We start from the raw sequence: 17,044 nt of genomic DNA on the forward strand, positions 1-17,044 counted from the left end.
TATGTATCTAGAAAATTGATATCCTAGTCATTTTATTGCTACATTACTCTAAAAAGCAATAGTATTTTGTTTCCCAGTAGGCTCATGCATATCTAGTTTGAGATTTTTGGTTACTCAAGAAGTGTTGGGGATGGGTTCCATCTAATGGAGTGGGCCTTAAATCCAACCAGATAGTGGTTGGTTATAACCATGACTGTGTCACTACTGTACAAGCTTATGCGGGAAGGCCACTGTGGTTGACTGTATGGTCTGGTGTATACCTTTCTCCTCTGGGTTCATGCAGAGGACTTTCTGCCACCATGAACACTAATCGGTAGTGATGAAGGCTCTAGTTAGATGCCAGCTCAACCTTTCTGTGTGCAAAGAGTTACATAGCAATAGCTATTGACTATAGGCTTGTGGGTAGCAAGTAGTAGCCACAGCAATAGCCTGAGTTGTTCAGCTTGGTGCCATTGGTCAACACTTCCATTAGATGTAGTCCATTCCTGGCAATGGAAGCTTCACTTGGTGGGGAAAAATGTCTATTTAGGGCTTTGTCTTCCCTGTTATTTAGTGATTCTTTCGTATATGTATAGTTTTCAAGAAGCTACTCCTGTAGTAGGTTTCCATACAACCCCCTCAATAGACATTAGTGTTAGTTGTCCCTCCATAAATCCCCTCCCTTACCAGCCACTTCCTTCCCCCTCTTCATTTAATCTTACCATTTAACTATATATTTTATTTCCCTTTCCTCAGGAGATCTTCCCCGGCCCCTACTCCCTTACTTTATACAAAACGTTTATAGTTATATATGTTATACCATGTTATACTAATAGAAGACACAGCCAATAACCCACATGTAAGAAAATGCATGACATTTTTGTCATTTTTAAACTGGGTTGAATTTAGAAAAATCTTAGTATAATTTTTTCTAGTTATATCTATTTACCTGGAATTTTCACAACAGCCTCAAAAAAAAAAAACTTCCTCAGTATAAATCTAAACAAGTCAGTGAAAGACCTGTATAATAAAAATGATAAGACATTTAGAAAGAAATTCAAGAAGATAATAGAATTTGAAAAGATCTCCCATGATAATAGGTTAATATAGTGGAAATTTTCTCTGCTCCCCTCCCTTCCTCTCACCTCCCCTTCAACCCTCTCCCATGGTCCCCATGCTTCCAATTTACTCAAGAGATCTTGTCTTTTTTTGATTCTCATGTAGAATAGATCCATGTATGTCTCTCTTGATATCTAGGTTCTCTGGGACTGTGAATTGTAGGATGGTTTTCTTTGCTTTATGTCTAAAAGCCACTTACGAGTGAGTAGATATGATATTTGTCTTTCTGGGTCTGGGTTACCTCACTCAATATAATGTTTTCTAGATCCATCTATTTGCTTGCAAATTTCAAGATCTCATTATTTTTTCTGCTGTGTAGTACTCCATTGTATAAATGCACCACATTTTCCTTATCCATTAACATTGATGCAAAAATACTCAATAATATAACATGTTGATTTTATTTCCTTCTTTCATATTTATACCCACTAGCAATATTGCTGGATTCATGCTATCCTATTTTCATTTGTATAGCCTCTATGCTACTTTCTGTAAGGAATGTACTGAATTTACCTGGCTACTATATAATTTATTCATAACCTCTCACGATACTTTTGTGTTTCTGATAATAACCTTAGTTGGTGTAGTAAGAAGGAATATCACATGGTTTTGGTTGCCATTTTTATTATGAGTAATGATATTAAATCATTAGGCATGTATATTTTCTTTTAAGATATTTCCCATATTTTACAGTTAGATAAGAATGATGCTGTTTTTTAAAAATATTCTTTTACAGTCAGATATCAGGCAACAGGGAAAGAAACCTACATTATCAGATGGTGAGATGTAAAATAGAGGGGCTCTATTGGGAGCTCTTACAAGTTCATACCCAAGTCTGGACTCTGAATGATTTAGACAGGTTACAATAAGATACATGTGTACATGTACAAATAGTCCTCTAGAAGTCTCTGAAGCTTCAGAAGGTGTAGTGATTAGCTGTGGGTGGCTTCCTGCTGCCCGGCTCCTGGCTGTCTGGCCAGTTTGTGCTCCAAAATAACAACACACAAATTGTATTCTTTTAAACACTGCCTGGCCCATTATTTTCAGCCTCTTACTCACATCTTGACTAACCCATATCTAATAATATATGTAACACCATGAGCGGTGTCTTACCGGGAAGTTTCTAGCGTATGTCCATCTTGGGCTGGAGCTTCATCGCATCTCTCTCTGAGCAGAGGCACGGCAGTCTGACTAACTTAAGAGAGGCGTAGCATCTGACTGAGCCATCTACCTCACTTCCTTCTTCCTGTTCTGTCTACTCCGCCCACCTAAGGGCTGGCCAATCAAATGGGCCAAGGCAGTTTCTTTATTGAAATCAGCACAAACAGAAGACTCTCCCACATCAAGAAGGTGACTTCAGTGATGTTTGAAGAAGGAGCCTTCCTTTATCCACAGAACACACATGAACTTTTTTACATGAATCATGTGCTTCATAAGAAAATGTTGTTTCCCTTTATATGTAGTGTCTCCTATTATTTTTATACACATTTGCATGGTCCGTATGCATGTGTATATGGTGTATTGTGAAAAGCCTATGTGAAAGATCTACCATTGAATGTCTTCTTCAATTTTGACACTTCATTTTTTTTTCATGGTGTCATTCACTAAACCTGGACCCCACTAATTGGCCACACTAAATGACCAATAAGCTGTAGGAATTCTTTATCTACCCAGCATTCATAATATAGTCATATCACCACATCTAGTATTTATATGGGTCCTGGGGATCTGAATTCAAGTCCTCATGCTTATGCAAAAAGCACATTGCTGATTGAGCCATCTCTTTAAACCCTTTAATAGAACTTACACCTCATAAGCAGTGGAAATGTTCAAGGTGGTGTTGTGTGGGGACATAAGAAAAATGGCTCTAACTAGACAAAATAATTAATCATCTAGAAAGTTACAAGATTTGGTTTATATACCAGCTATAGAAGTAAATATTGGGCAGATAATATACTTGGAATTAGAGCAATATAAGACTCTCTATGAAGAATTCAAAAATCGAGGAGAACACCAATAACACACGGAAAAATCTATAGCCAAGACATTAAGTACTGTTCATTAAATTTGTTTATTATTATCATTATTATTATTGTTGAGTTTAGAGGAAGAATTTCCAAGACTTAAAATTCCCCTATGGGAATGCTAAGAGGAATTTATTATACAAAATCAAATAATATGTCATCTGATGATTATAGTCCTTGAGAAGACCTAAGAAACAGTCATTATAACAAGGAAGGAATACACCAGTGAAACAGAATCAAGATTGATGAGAAGCTGTGGAAATAGATTTCCTGTAGTCAATGTGGGAGGTATGGTTTGGACACTCATGTCAAAGAATTACTACCACTACAAAAGACATAAAGTTTACAGCAGAGGTTACCACTCCTCCTGTCTTTCTACATATGCTTTCTGAACATTAAACATTCAATTCCTGCACAATGATTAAATAACTCTTCAGTTTCAGTCAATCACTAGTCCTGGTAGCAGTGGAATGCCATGTGTGCATAGCTTATAAAATCTTAGAAGCAGGGCATATGCTTGGGGATTTGAGAAAGTATTCTTTTCTATTCCACATGGAAGATGTTCATTCATATAAGATGAAATATATATATGTATATATACTCCTAGACTTCTTCATAATATGATCTAAAGCTATCTGAACAATCACCAGAATGGCTACTACATGGATCACATTCTTCTTACAGAGGAAGTTACATGAATAGTTGGTAGACAATTGCAGATTTGAGGTAAATAATGTGATTCAGAGAGCACAAAAACAAACCCATTAAAATGTGAGAAATCGAGGTTTATTAGATGGCACAGCACATTGGCTAACCAGTGACCTGAGTTTAGTTCCCAGAACACATGTGGTAGACAGAGAGAAACAGCTCTGACAAATTCCCCTCTGACCACATGTGTACATGCCCAGGTACTCTATTCTAATAAACTTTAAACAATTAGGACTATGGACATTTCAACCAGAAACCAACAGCACTATCACAACAATAACTTTCATCTCCCTTGCAATTAAACTAGGCTTAGCCCCATTCCACTCATGACTTCCAGAAGTAACACAGGGAGTAAAACTCAAAGTAGGCCTTATCCTTCTTACATGACAAAAAATTACTCCCTTATCTATTCTTATATACCAACTAATACACATGTGTACATGCACCTGGGCATGTACACATGTGTGTGAACATGCATATACACAAAATCAATAAATATACAGAAAATTCAGGAATGTGACCCTCTTTGATGTCTTTTACAGAGCCAGGGCCATATCTGAATAATCGTTCCAACTTGGTTTTTCATCTCCCCTAAAATGAACTGTAATGATCTTTAAACTTGACCTTATATGATCAAGAAATCTAATAGTTTTTGTTTCATTTTCCATTTTTTTATAATTATCAGCCTTGTTTCTGAGTCATCTGTTTCTTCCTTTATGTAACTACTTACTATTTTTATTGTTGTGGTTTTTAATTTGAAGCTATTCTTTATATATCATGGATGTGGTTTAACTGATAAAACGTGTATAAAAATAATTTCTGCAATTTGCAATTTTCTTTTGAATTTATTTGTAGTATTGTGAAAAGTTATCATTTGGTTTTTATGCCTGAATCTTAAAGGTATCAGCAGACTAAATGTCATACAAATACTACAAATATTGACTTCTAGTAATCTTTTAGTATAAACTCATATTTATGTCCCCTACCCAACTCTATATAATTTTACAATGCCCAACATATCACAAAAAATACAAAGGAAGCAGATAAGTAATTAGAAGTCTCCCAGTTTTCAGATAAACTATACTACACAGTGGCAGAACAAGGGTCTTCCAACAGCCTCTACTCGACTCCAGTGTCCTTTGAAGAACGGACTAATGCATTGGCACTGAAGACACAGCACTAACACAATGCGACCTTACCTGCCTACTGGAAAACGTTTCTTTGGCATCTTTCTCCTGAATGCCCTTTTCACTTCCTTGTTCCTCAAGCTGTAGATGAGAGGGTTCAGCATGGGGATCACCACAGTATAAAACAGGGAAATCATCTTGTTGATGTTCAAGGAAAAGCTTGCACTGGGTCTGACATAGATAAAGAAAAGAGTCCCATACAGGATGGAGACAGCTGCCAGGTGAGAGGAACAAGTAGAGAAGGCTTTTCGTTTCCCTTCGGCAGTTTGAATCTTCAAAATGGCCATCAAGATGCAGACATAGGAAACTATGATAATCAGACCACTAAACACTCCTATTGCTCCAGACAGGACAAAAAGGACAATCTTATTGATCCAGGTGTCAGCACATGCTAAGGAAAGCAGAGGGGAAACATCACAGAAGAAATGGTTGATGGTGTTTGGACCACAGAACGGTAAGCAAAATGTCAAGGTTGTATGAGTTGTGATGTTTATAATAGCAAAAGCATAAGGCCCTACAACCAGATGCACACAGACCCTCTGGGACATAATGAGTGTATACAGCAAGGGCTTACAGATGGCTGTATACCGATCATATGCCATCACGGCCAGAAGGAAACACTCAGTTCCCACAAAAAGGCCAACGAACCACATCTGTGCAGTACAGCCCACTAAAGAGATGGCTTTGTTCTCTGAAAAGATGTCACACAGCATCTTCGGGGCTATGGAAGAAGAGGAGCACACATCTACAAAGGACAGGTGGCTGAGAAAAAAGTACATAGGTGTGTGCAGCCTGGGGTCCACCCATATGAGAGTGAGCATGCCCAGGTTACCCCCCAGGGTGACAAGATAAACAAAGAGAAAGATGGTGAAGAGGACAATCTTCTGATGGAGACAATCGGTGAGGCCCAGGAAGAGAAACTCAGTCACTGAGGTCTGATTCTTTTCTTCCATTGTCAGTCGCCTTCTGCTGGGAGACAATTGTGTATTCTTTTACCACAAACTATCATTAACAATTACAAATGTTTTAATTCAATAACAGGTTTCCTTAAAGAGGTTTTTAAAAAACAGATTATTGGCCAATGTTATTGAACTAGAAGAGGATTTTCCTAGCTTTTGTGGGAGGTTTGCTATGTAAATACCCTAGAGAATGTTGGGTGCACGGCCTTCATTTCTATCCATGCTGTAACACTTCCCACAAAGACTGCACGACTATGTGACCTAAAGCTCCTTCAATAGAACTGCAAGTTTAAAAGAGAATTGCTTTGTTTAGGAGTAATAATGCATATTCAAGCTACTAAATATCTTTCCATTAAAAGACAGGATGTACAATGTCTTTAACAGATAGTTGTGAAAAGCAGCTGATGTCATAAAAGGGTGTGAAACTTACTCAGAAGATGGAGGACTCGGATGTTGACAGTCATTTGCCATAAAAATTATGCAGAAAATCAACCATGTAATAATCTAAAATAATGTTAAATTGTGCCTTAATATTTCTGTTATTTTATATAAGATTCCCAGGTATACATTTTTAATCAATCAGCAACATTCCTGAAATGCTGGGTATGCCTCCTAGTCATGATAGTTTTGTGACTTTAATAAGAGCAACTTGTAAAAGTCCTAGAAGAAGATTATGTAGGATAAGTATTAAAATAAAACTGGTTAATGCACCATAATCTATTCATGTACTCCCTAAATAAAAGAAATACAGTATTGAACTTATTAATCTCTGTATATCAATATATAACACTTTCAAGTAGCTAACAGTTGCTATATTTTTCAAACATTTTCAGTAGTATAAACTGATTGAAATTATTTGGATGATGTTAATTAGATGTTCTTTCAGCAATCACAAGCATTAATCTGGAATTTGGGACTGGAATGTTACCCAATGCAGAGATGTTTGTGTTTATGATTGTGATATGATTTATGTTGTGTCATGTTTATTCTCACAAATAGCTCTGTGAAGCAAAAGCCAGCACACATAGCATCCAGCTTTGGAGCAATCATTTTTTTATTTGATTGGGTATTTATTTATTTATTTATTTATTTATTTATTTATTTATTTATTTATTTATGTCCTTCATATGCCCTTTATGCTAGCATCTAGAAAGCCTTCTGTATACCTAGTCTTGAAAATGTATTCATTTACAACTGACAAAACTATATGCAATTTATATACAATGTATTGTTTTAAGGTATACACACACACACACACACACACACATTATGGATAGGCACATTGATCCAATTATGTATCAGTCTTCTTACATGTTTTTCTTGATAAAGTCATGTCTAAAACTTTAAGGACACAGACCAGGTGATTGAGGTGCACGCCTTTAATCCCAGCACTCAAGAGGCAGAGGCAGAGAGATTTCTGTGAGTTTGAAGCTAGTCTGGTCTACAAGAACTAGTTCCAAGACAGGTCCCAAAGCTACAGAGAAACCATGTCTTGAAAGACAAAAACCAAAAAAAAAATGAAAAAATGAAGAACACATAAAATCTCTTTGCAGTTTTCAAAACTACAACATATTACTATTAAAAATGTTTAAATTATTTAAAACCAGGAAATTCTCCTCATAAGAAAATTAATGATCCAGTTGTTCAGCTCATGGGACTTTTTGTTTCCAAAGTTTAAGCTTTTAGTGGTCTTTCTCCCCCACATTTCATTACCTTCTTATAGTTCAGCCTGCAATGCACTCACTTCTTTAAGGAGCTCCTTTCTGCGTATCCTTTTGCCACCTCAAAGTCAGTGACCATCCTTTGAGTAAGGAAGGAAGGTTCTTCAGACTATATGGTGATAACCTACCTGCAAAGCATGGCTTCATAAGTTCTCAGTGAAGAGGATGAAACCCGTGCTGAAGGCCTGGGCCATGAAAAGAGAATTCCAGGGTGAGTGTTCGCCCACTCACTGCACAGAATAAAGAACCTCCTCTGGAGCTACCAATAACTCAGAGTCAGGTCCCTGAAGAACTTGGCCTCAGGAGCTTACACCTGAAGGGACAAAATTAACACAGTCTCAGCAGCATCAGGGCCGAGTATTAATTTCTAACAGTATTTCATTCTTAATGAAACACACAACTTTGTTTCTCTCTCTTTCTCTCTTTTCTCTATTATTTTTATATCTTCCCATCTTTCCCTTTAAGCATCCTTAATAGTCTCCTCTCTACTATCTTACCCTATCTTTCCCCAAAGATTCAATGAACTCATAGAAGAACCCTATCTTCTATCAGCAGAGACTAATGCAATAAACAGTCATTTGCTCAGCCTGAAGTAATTTTCTGACTTCATTCTGAAGCCAGACCATTTAGGCAAAAATACTGATGCCACAGTTTAAACACTGGCACTTTCAATAGGATTCCCTTCTTCCTCAAGTGGTTTGTAGCTTACTTAGGTGCTGGGATGCTTACTGAGGGCATAAATTCAGAGCATCCAACATAGACTAACACAATACTCTCTGATGTATTCATTTTCATAAGGTCATCTAGAAAAATCTAAATGGGGGGCACGGAGCCTAAACTGATCACTTTCTATAACCAGGCAAGACCTCAAGTGGAAGGATTGGGACACCAACCCAACAAAAGTGTTAACCTACAGTTTGTCCTGCCTGCAAGGTGTTCAGGGACTGAGCCTACCTAGATGATGCTTCATCAAAGAGACCAGAGAGACTTCATCCGGAAACTGATGGGAGCAGATGGAAAAGCTCTGGGAGTCCTTCAGAGGAGGGAGAGGACAGATGTGAGGAATCAGAGGAGTCAGGGACACCATAAAAATGCAGTCCACAGAATCAACCGACTGGGAATAGCACAGACTTGCAGAAATTACTGAGCCTGGTCCTCACCATGTGTTATGGCTGAGTGACCTGATGTTCTCGTGGGATTCCTAAAATAGGAGTGGGGGCTGTCTCTGACTCCTTTGCCCACCTGTGTGACCCTTCGCCTACTGGGTTGTCTCATGCAGCCTTGATGTGATGATATGTGCATGGTCTAATTTCAGCTTCTTATGATGGATGTCCCTGGAGAGACCTCTTTTGTGAGGGGGGCAGAGGGGTTGGATCTGGAGGAGAAGGGAGGTGGAGGAGAGACTTGAGAGAGGGAAGGGAGGAAAAAACTGCAGTCAGGATGTAATATATGAAAGAAGAATTTTTAAAAAATATTGGACAGCGCCTAAGAAACAACACCCAAGATTGTCCTCTGACATCTACTTCACATATACAACTCTAAACCCACACCACACACACACACTAAGGAAGAGACTGTTGATGAGCAAGAAATATTTCCCAAATCACTCTATGCAAAATTACTTTGATACTAAAAGCATGCAAAAAAATTCCCAGAAAAAGATAGGTACAAAATAGCATTCTTCACAACAATAAATGCAAAAAATCCTTACAAAGCTACAGCAAGTTGAATGCAAATAAACCAGATAAAGTATATTACAGAAGAGCATCTTTACAAAGACATTGGGAAGTTTTAGTGCAATTATTCATATTCTCTGAGTTTTTCAACAAAACTATGTCTGTGGATACGGAAAATGCATTTGAAAAAGTCACCAATATCCATTTCTAGTGTCTGATAATTTTCTCTGTCCTTTTCTTCCATTTTCCTGGTGAAATGTATTTCTGTATATTTTAATTTGTCATATATGAAAACTACGTAGAAAATTACCACAGTTTCTCTTTTAGTTAAACAATTTTAGTGTGTAGAACAATTGTGGGCCAATTCTGTATTCTCCAACCTTATTGTATTTATTTACAAGTTCTCACACTTTCTAATGTGGTACTGGGGGTTTTAATTTTTTTAGACTTATTTTCAGTTTTTATTTTAAATTTTAATTCTGTGTACTGATTTCTAATTTAATTCTGCACGATTTTTTTTAACTTTTATTGATTCTTAGTGGATTTTTACATCGCACGTTCCAATCCTCTTTTCCCCTTGTCCCCTTGCATCAGCCCTCTGCCCTTGTAACATCCCTCCTCAAAACAAACTCAAATTTAAAAGAAAAACCAAAAAACAATAAAAAACAAACAAATCAAAATATAAAAAAGAGAAGAATCGATGTGGAAGCTGAAGTGTGGAGCATTGAGTCACACAGTTTACCCTTTAATCCATTCACCTTTACTTGGATGGATCTAGAAAACATATTGAGTTAGGTAACCCAGGCCCAGAATGACAATTATCGTATGTATTCACTCGTAAGTGGCTTTTAGACATAAAGCAAAGAAAACAAGCCTACTTGCATGTGTTCTTTGCAACAGGTTTGAGGTCTCTGGCTTCCTCCATGCTACCAATAATGGGATCTAACTGGAACTCATCTTTTTTTATTTAATATGATTTTTTCGCCTTTAATCCCAGCACTCGGGAGGCAGAGGCAGGTGGATCTCTGTGAGTTCGAGACCAGCCTGGTCTACAAGAGCTAGTTCCAGGACAGGCTCCAAAGCTACAGAGAAACCCTGTCTCGAAAAACCAAAAAAAAAAAAAAAAAGAGAAAAATGAGAAAAATTTCCATCTCCTCCCCTGCTCCTCCCCCTTCCCTCCCCTCCCCTCCTCCCATACCCCCCCTCCCTCCCTCTCCAGGCCAAGGAGCCATCGGGGTTCCCTACTCTATGATAAGACCAAGGTCCTCCCAACTTCCCCCAGGTCCAGGAAGGTGATCAACCAAGCTGAGAAGGCTCCCACAGAGCCCGTCCATGCAGAAGAATCAGAGCCCAGCGTCATTGTCCTTGGCTTCTCAGTCAGCCCCCACCGTCGGCCACATTCAGAGAGTCCGGTTTGGTCTCATGTTCCATCAGTCCCATTCCAACTGGAGTTGGTGATCTCTCGTTAGTTCTGTCCCACTGTCTCCATGGGTGAACGCACCCCTCACGGTCCTGACTTTCTCATGTTCTCCCTCCTTCTGCTCCTCATCAGGACCTTGGGAGCTCAGTCCGGTGCTCCAAGGTGGGGCTCAGTCATTTTCTTCATCTATCGCCAGGTGGAGGTTCTATGGTGATATGCAAGAAATTCGTCAGTATGGCTATAGGAACTGGCCTTTTCAGGCTCCCTCTCCTCAGCTGCCCAAGGAACTAGCTGGGGGCGACTCCCTGGAAACCCGGGAACCCCTCTAGAGTCAAGTCTCTTGACAACCCTCAGATGGCTCCCTGAATTAAGATATGTGCTTCCCTGCTCCCATATCCACCCTTCCTGTATCCCAAGCATCCCATTCCTCCGAGCTCCCCCTATTCTCCCCTTCACGCTTTTCTCTCCCCATCTTCCCTTGGCCCCGTCTCTCCCCACCCTCAAGTTCCCAATTTTTGCCCAGCGATTGTGTCTACTTCCAATATCCAGGAGGATTACTATATGTTTTTCTTTGGGTTCACCTTCTTATTATCTTCTCAAGGATCCCGAATTATAGGCTAGATGTCCTTTAATCATGGCTAGGTGGCGCAGGCCTGTAGTCCCAGCTACTCGGGAGGCTGAGACAGGAGGATGGCTTGAGTCCAGGAGTTCTGGGCTGTAGTGCGCTATGCCGATCTGGTGTCCGCACTAAGTTCGGCATCAATATGGTGACCTCTCGGGAGCGGAGGACCACCAGGTTGCCTAAGGAGGGGTGAACCGGCCCAGGTTGGAACTCATCTTTGACATGCTGTTGTTATCCTGGAGATTCTGCTGTTGGGGACCTGTAGATTCATCCCCTTCACATGCTCTAACAGTTCATAGATGAAGTAGATGTTGAGATGGGCCAACTCATAGCCCTGGTTCTGGGCCGGGGTGGTAGTAGCTGGGTTGGTCTGCCTGTCAGGTGTCCCTCATCATCACTACGCAGGTTAACTCTCCAACACGACCTCAGCTAGCTCACCTGATGCAGCCTACAACAAGCAGTGGGGCCAGTTCTGCTCTCAGGTCCACAGATCTGGGTCCCCCTCACTCAAATTTCCAGGACCATCTCTACCCTTTTCTTCTGCCCTGATGAGATGCACTGCCCACTCAAAACCGCTGTAGGGGGCATATGGCGGAGGGGATAACGCTCCTATTTGCTGCAGCTGGGGAGGAGCGGGGCTAGGTAATGTATGACCCCAGGGTCAGCTCTCTCATCTGCCACAGGTAGCAAAGGGCAGAGAAGGGAGGGCACCTTTCCCTCACCCGTGTCGTGTCATGGAAGACAAGGGGGAGAAGCGTCAATTCTGCTCCTCTCACTCCCTCATGACCCATGTTGTGTCCCCACAACAGGGTCAGCCCTAGATAGGACGCAGAGAGGAAGCAGAGTCCACTGTCTCGTGTGCTGCAGCCCGTGAGGGTGAGAGCAAGCTCTCCCACTCTTGTGACCTCAAGGCTGGCTCTCTCACCTGTTGCAGGTGGTAATGGGCGAAGGGAGAAGGGCATCTCGGGCATACCACCATATGACCCACGAGGGGAGGGGAGGATCAGTTCCTCTATTCTCACACCCTCAGGGCTAGCTCACCGGAGTCTCCTACCACAGTGTGCAGCCCAGGTGAGATGCACGCCAGGTGAGAGGGTGGGGCCATCTTTCCCAAAGCCAGGATGGGGCTGAACAAAAGGGAGCTCTCCCCTGAGGGGCAGAACCAGCTCACCTGCTGCATTACCCCAGGTAGTGTTTATAGGAGTAGAGTCCTTCAGCAGGAGAGAATGAGTATGAATACCAAATAACAGCTTCACTAACACTGAAAACCATAATGTTTCAGCTACATTTATTTAAAAGCATCACAATGAGCATTTAGCCTAACTTCATGATCAAATAAACACACTGGAAAGTTTTTGCACTTCCACTTCCATTTATTTTTATAAATTTATGTGTCCAGGTCTATGATTTGTCTTCCCCTTCATTATATAAGCCAGAAGCATCAAGGATATCACAATCAACCTGGGCTTATAGGTGCTCACAGACTCTGGACAGGACAGCTAGGGAGCCTGCATGGGGCTGACCTAGACCCTCAACATATGTGTGATAGTTGTATAGTTGATCTACTGATGTCTAAGGCATGGTATAGAGTTTGGTCTTACCCATCTGTTGGGAAATGTTTCCTTTGTACTATTCTTCTGAACGCATCTTTCACTTCCTTGTTCCTCAAGCTGTAGATGAGGGGGTTCAGCATGGGGATCACCACAGTATAAAACAGAGAAATCACTTTATTGGTATCCAGTGAAGGATTGGTACTAGGTCTAACATAGATGAAGAAGAGAGTTCCATACAGGATGGAGACAGCTGCCAGGTGAGAGGAACAAGTGGAGAAGGCTTTCATTCTCCCGTCAGTGGTCTGGATCTTCAAGATGGCTGTTAAGATGCAGATGTAGGAGACAGTGATGATCAGACCACTGAGAACACCTATTGTCCCATCGAAGACAAAAAGTACTACCTTGTTGATCCAGGAGTCAGCACACGCTAGGGAAAGCATTGGGGAAATATCACAGAAGAAATGGTTGATGGTGTTTGGACCACAGAACGGTAAGCAAAAAGTCAAGGTTGTATGAGTTGTGATGTTTATAGCAGCTAGGATGTAAGGTCCTATGACAAACTGCACACAGACCCTCTTGGACATAATGAGTGTATACAGCAAGGGCTTACAGATGGCTGTATACCGATCATATGCCATGGAAGCAAGGAGAAAACACTCAGTTCCCACAAAAAGGCCAACGAACCATAATTGTACAGCACAACCCACAAAGGAGATGGCTTTTTTCTCTGCAAAGATATCACACAGCATCTTAGGGGCTATGGAAGAAGAGGAGCACACATCTACAAAGGACAGGTGGCTGAGAAAAAAGTACATAGGTGTGTGCAGCCTGGGGTCCACCCATATGAGAGTGAGCATGCCCAGGTTACCCCCCAGGGTGACAAGATAAACAAAGAGAAAGATGATGAAGAGGACAATCTTCTGATGGAGACAATCGGTGAGGCCCAGGAAGAGAAACTCGGTCACTGAAGTCTGATTCTTTTCTTCCATTGTCAGTCACCTTCTGTTGTGAAATAAATGTGTATTCTTTTATTACAAACTATCACTAAAAATTACAAACGATGTTTTAATTCAATACAAATGGCCTTAAGCAGGTTTTTAACAGACCGTTGGATAATATTGTTGTGCTGGGGAGTATTACTAGATTCTATTACAGGACAATTGTATGAATATTCTGCAAAATTTTGGGCAACTGAACCAGGATAGTTTTATATTCTGTAATTCTGGGAACTGCCCAGCTGTATGATCTAAAATTCCTTCAGACTAAATATAAAATTGGATTTTAAATGTGTTCACTTTCATAAAGATATTCCTTTAAAAAGAAAGAATATATAAACCATACAATAGATGCTATTTTAAAGGGAGCATGAAGAGCCAATAATATTAGATGCTCTATTTCTCACCCCCAAATGCATAATTGTAACAAAAGACAACTGTAAATTTTAATCACGGAAAACAAGAGAGTGCTTATAAGTGACTCAATTAAAACAATATTGGGTGTTTCAGATTTACTAGAACAACATGTGTATGTAGGATGATTTATATTAAAAATTATTTATGAGAACCTATTATGTCCTTCTTTGAATAAATAAATGTAACAATCATGTTAGTCACAATTTTTCTATCTTAGTATGCTATTTTTAATAGTTGATAGTGACACCAACTATTTAATTTGTGGTTTTCTTATCACATCAAGGTTTCTTGCTTGTTGCTACCTCAGGGCAGTAACAAAGACTAATTAATCCTGATTTTCGTTAGAATCATTATCTGTGACTGAATATTTCTAGTTTTAGTCATTAAGTGCAACACGTATTTGTGTGGAGATAAGAAATAATACATCATGCTCCTCTTCTGTTTTGTTGCTATTCACTAGTCATTTGTTTAAGTTTTATTTATGAGCTCATTTAAATGTGTTGCATTGAGTCTTCTATGGAGTGAAAAGAATAATCCTCTGGCCCCTATGTCTAATGTGGTCTTAACCTTCCCCTAGCACATTTTTGCTTTCTCTTAGAGAATTATTTCTTGTCAATGGCAATGAAAGTTTTTACATTCATAGGTACAATGTGGAATTTTGAAGTATACATAAATTGTGGAATAATTTATTCAGCTTAATTAATATGTAATATTTCACACACCTAATCATGTTCTGTTCCCAGTCATGCAGGAGAAAACATGAGACTCTTAAAACCTCCTAGAGATTTTTCAATACAGGTAATTCTTATTAAAAAATACCTTGTATGTTTTTCAGATCAATTCAGAAAATTCCACACATTCCGTGACTTAGTCTTAAAACAATGTGAACAAAATACCTGAGTCTGATCTCGAGTATCTGCGGTGGGGATTTGTCTTTCAAAATTCAGAAGTATCCTGATGTTTCTCCTCCACATTTCAAGCACTCGTAATGGCCCAAAATGTGGTATACTCACTTCATTTTGCAACAGCTTTAACTGATTCAAAAGCTGTGACCACTTTCTAGAAGGAGCAACAGTTCATCACTTCCATGTCGGTGACCCTCTCTTGAGAGATTCTAGGCAGATGGTGAAGAAATAAACTTCCCATCCAGGACACGAAGAGAGAATCCCTGATTCAGATACCACACACAACCAGGGACCTCATCCTGAGAGCTGCAATTCAGAGACAGGTCCCAGAAGAATTTAAACCTCAAGGGCTTACATACACCTGAAGGGGCAAAATTAACATCATCTCAACAGTATTTGGTTATAATTCCCTAAATGTGTCTTATTTCAAAGAAACCATTTTTTGGAAAATTGTGCATGTGTGCATGCGTGTACATACATGTATGCCTATGCATGGGGGAGGATCTTTCTCCACTGGATCTTTTTGCCAAGAGATCCCTGTTTTATTTCTTTTACCTTTTAATTAATTTTTAATCAAAATACATTAATTATTCTTTGACTTTATCCATGCTGTCATAAATGGAAAACTTTAATGGTTTTTATAGTTACTATTTGATTGTGTTTGAATCTATAGATTGCTTTTGGTAGAATTGCCATTTTTACTATGTTGATCCTCCCAATCCACGAGCAGGGGAGATCCTTCCATTTTCTGGTATCCTCTTCAATTTCTTTCTTCAAAGACTTAAAGTTCTTGTCAAATAGATCCTTCACTTCCTTGGTTAGAGATACTCCCAGATATCTTATGCTATTTGTGGCTATTGTGAAAGGTGATACTTCTCTGATTTCCCTCTCTGCTTCCTTCTCCTTTGTGTATAAAAGGGCGACTGATTTTTTGGAGTTGATCTTGTAACCTGCCACGTTACTGAAGGAGTTTATCAGCTGTAGGAGTTCTTTCGTGGAGTTTTTGGGGTCGCTTATGTATACTATCATATCATCTGCAAATAATGAAAGTTTAACTTCTTCCTTTCCAAATTGAATCCCCTTGATTCCCTTATGTTGTCTTATTGCTATTGCTAGAACTTCAAGCACTATATTTTCTTACTTGCTGATGGACACATGATTATTTCCTAGCTGGATAATTGTTAATAGCTTTTTAATGAGCATCATTGTGAAGATCTTACAAATGAGTTTCATCATTTCCTTTAGATATGTTTCCATGTGTGGTATTACTAGTTTATGATGTTTTTATTACCACTTTTAGGTGGGAGGAGGGACAGGGAAGAGAGAAGGGAGAAAAAACTGGGGTTGGGATGTAAAATAAGTAAATAAAAATAGCCAACCTAATGTTTAGTCAGATAAGGAATAAAGTTTAAAAGACACTAACCGCTCTCAGTGACCAGGCAACCTGAAAAACCTGAGAATGGATTGTGAGATGCTCTACTAAGGAAGCTGAATTCACAACTTCTCCAAGTCTCATATCAAAACTTGGGAAGAAAGAAAGCCAGGCATGTTGGCACACGCCTTTAATCCCAGCACACCAGAGGTAGAGCAGGCAGATCTCTGTGAGTTTGAGGCCAGCCTGATCTACAAAGTGGGTTTGAGGACAGCCAGAGCTACACAGTGATACCATATCTCTAAAAGAAAAAGCAAAACAAAACAAAAAAACCTTGGGACTGTGCTCAGGACAGTGATTCAAGTGTTTTTGAGGTTTAAGAGCACC

The 17,044-nt window shown here is 39.7% G+C and overlaps 2 protein-coding genes across 2 annotated transcripts; both read right to left on the bottom strand.

Annotated features, from left to right (window-relative positions):
- Positions 1-5,025: 5,025 nt before the first annotated feature.
- On the bottom strand, positions 5,026-5,970 carry LOC119819453 (olfactory receptor 998). The gene has a single exon (XM_038337669.1). It carries the CDS (start codon positions 5,968-5,970, stop codon positions 5,026-5,028), a length of 945 nt encoding a protein of 314 aa, XP_038193597.1.
- Positions 5,971-13,012: 7,042 nt separating this feature from the next.
- LOC119818819 (olfactory receptor 998-like) lies at positions 13,013-13,957 on the bottom strand. Its single transcript, XM_038336607.1, has one exon. The coding sequence runs from the start codon at positions 13,955-13,957 to the stop codon at positions 13,013-13,015; it is 945 nt and encodes a 314-aa protein (XP_038192535.1).
- Between the last annotated feature and the right edge of the window lie 3,087 nt (positions 13,958-17,044).

The sequence above is a fragment of the Arvicola amphibius genome, chromosome 7 (assembly GCF_903992535.2).
Source record: "Arvicola amphibius chromosome 7, mArvAmp1.2, whole genome shotgun sequence".
Lineage (NCBI taxonomy): Eukaryota > Metazoa > Chordata > Mammalia > Rodentia > Cricetidae > Arvicola > Arvicola amphibius.

Coding starts and splice junctions, on each gene's coding strand:
- LOC119819453 (XM_038337669.1), bottom strand. CDS start 5,970: ATGGAAGAAAAGAATCAGACCTCAGTGACTGAGTTTCTCTTCCTGGGC.
- LOC119818819 (XM_038336607.1), bottom strand. CDS start 13,957: ATGGAAGAAAAGAATCAGACTTCAGTGACCGAGTTTCTCTTCCTGGGC.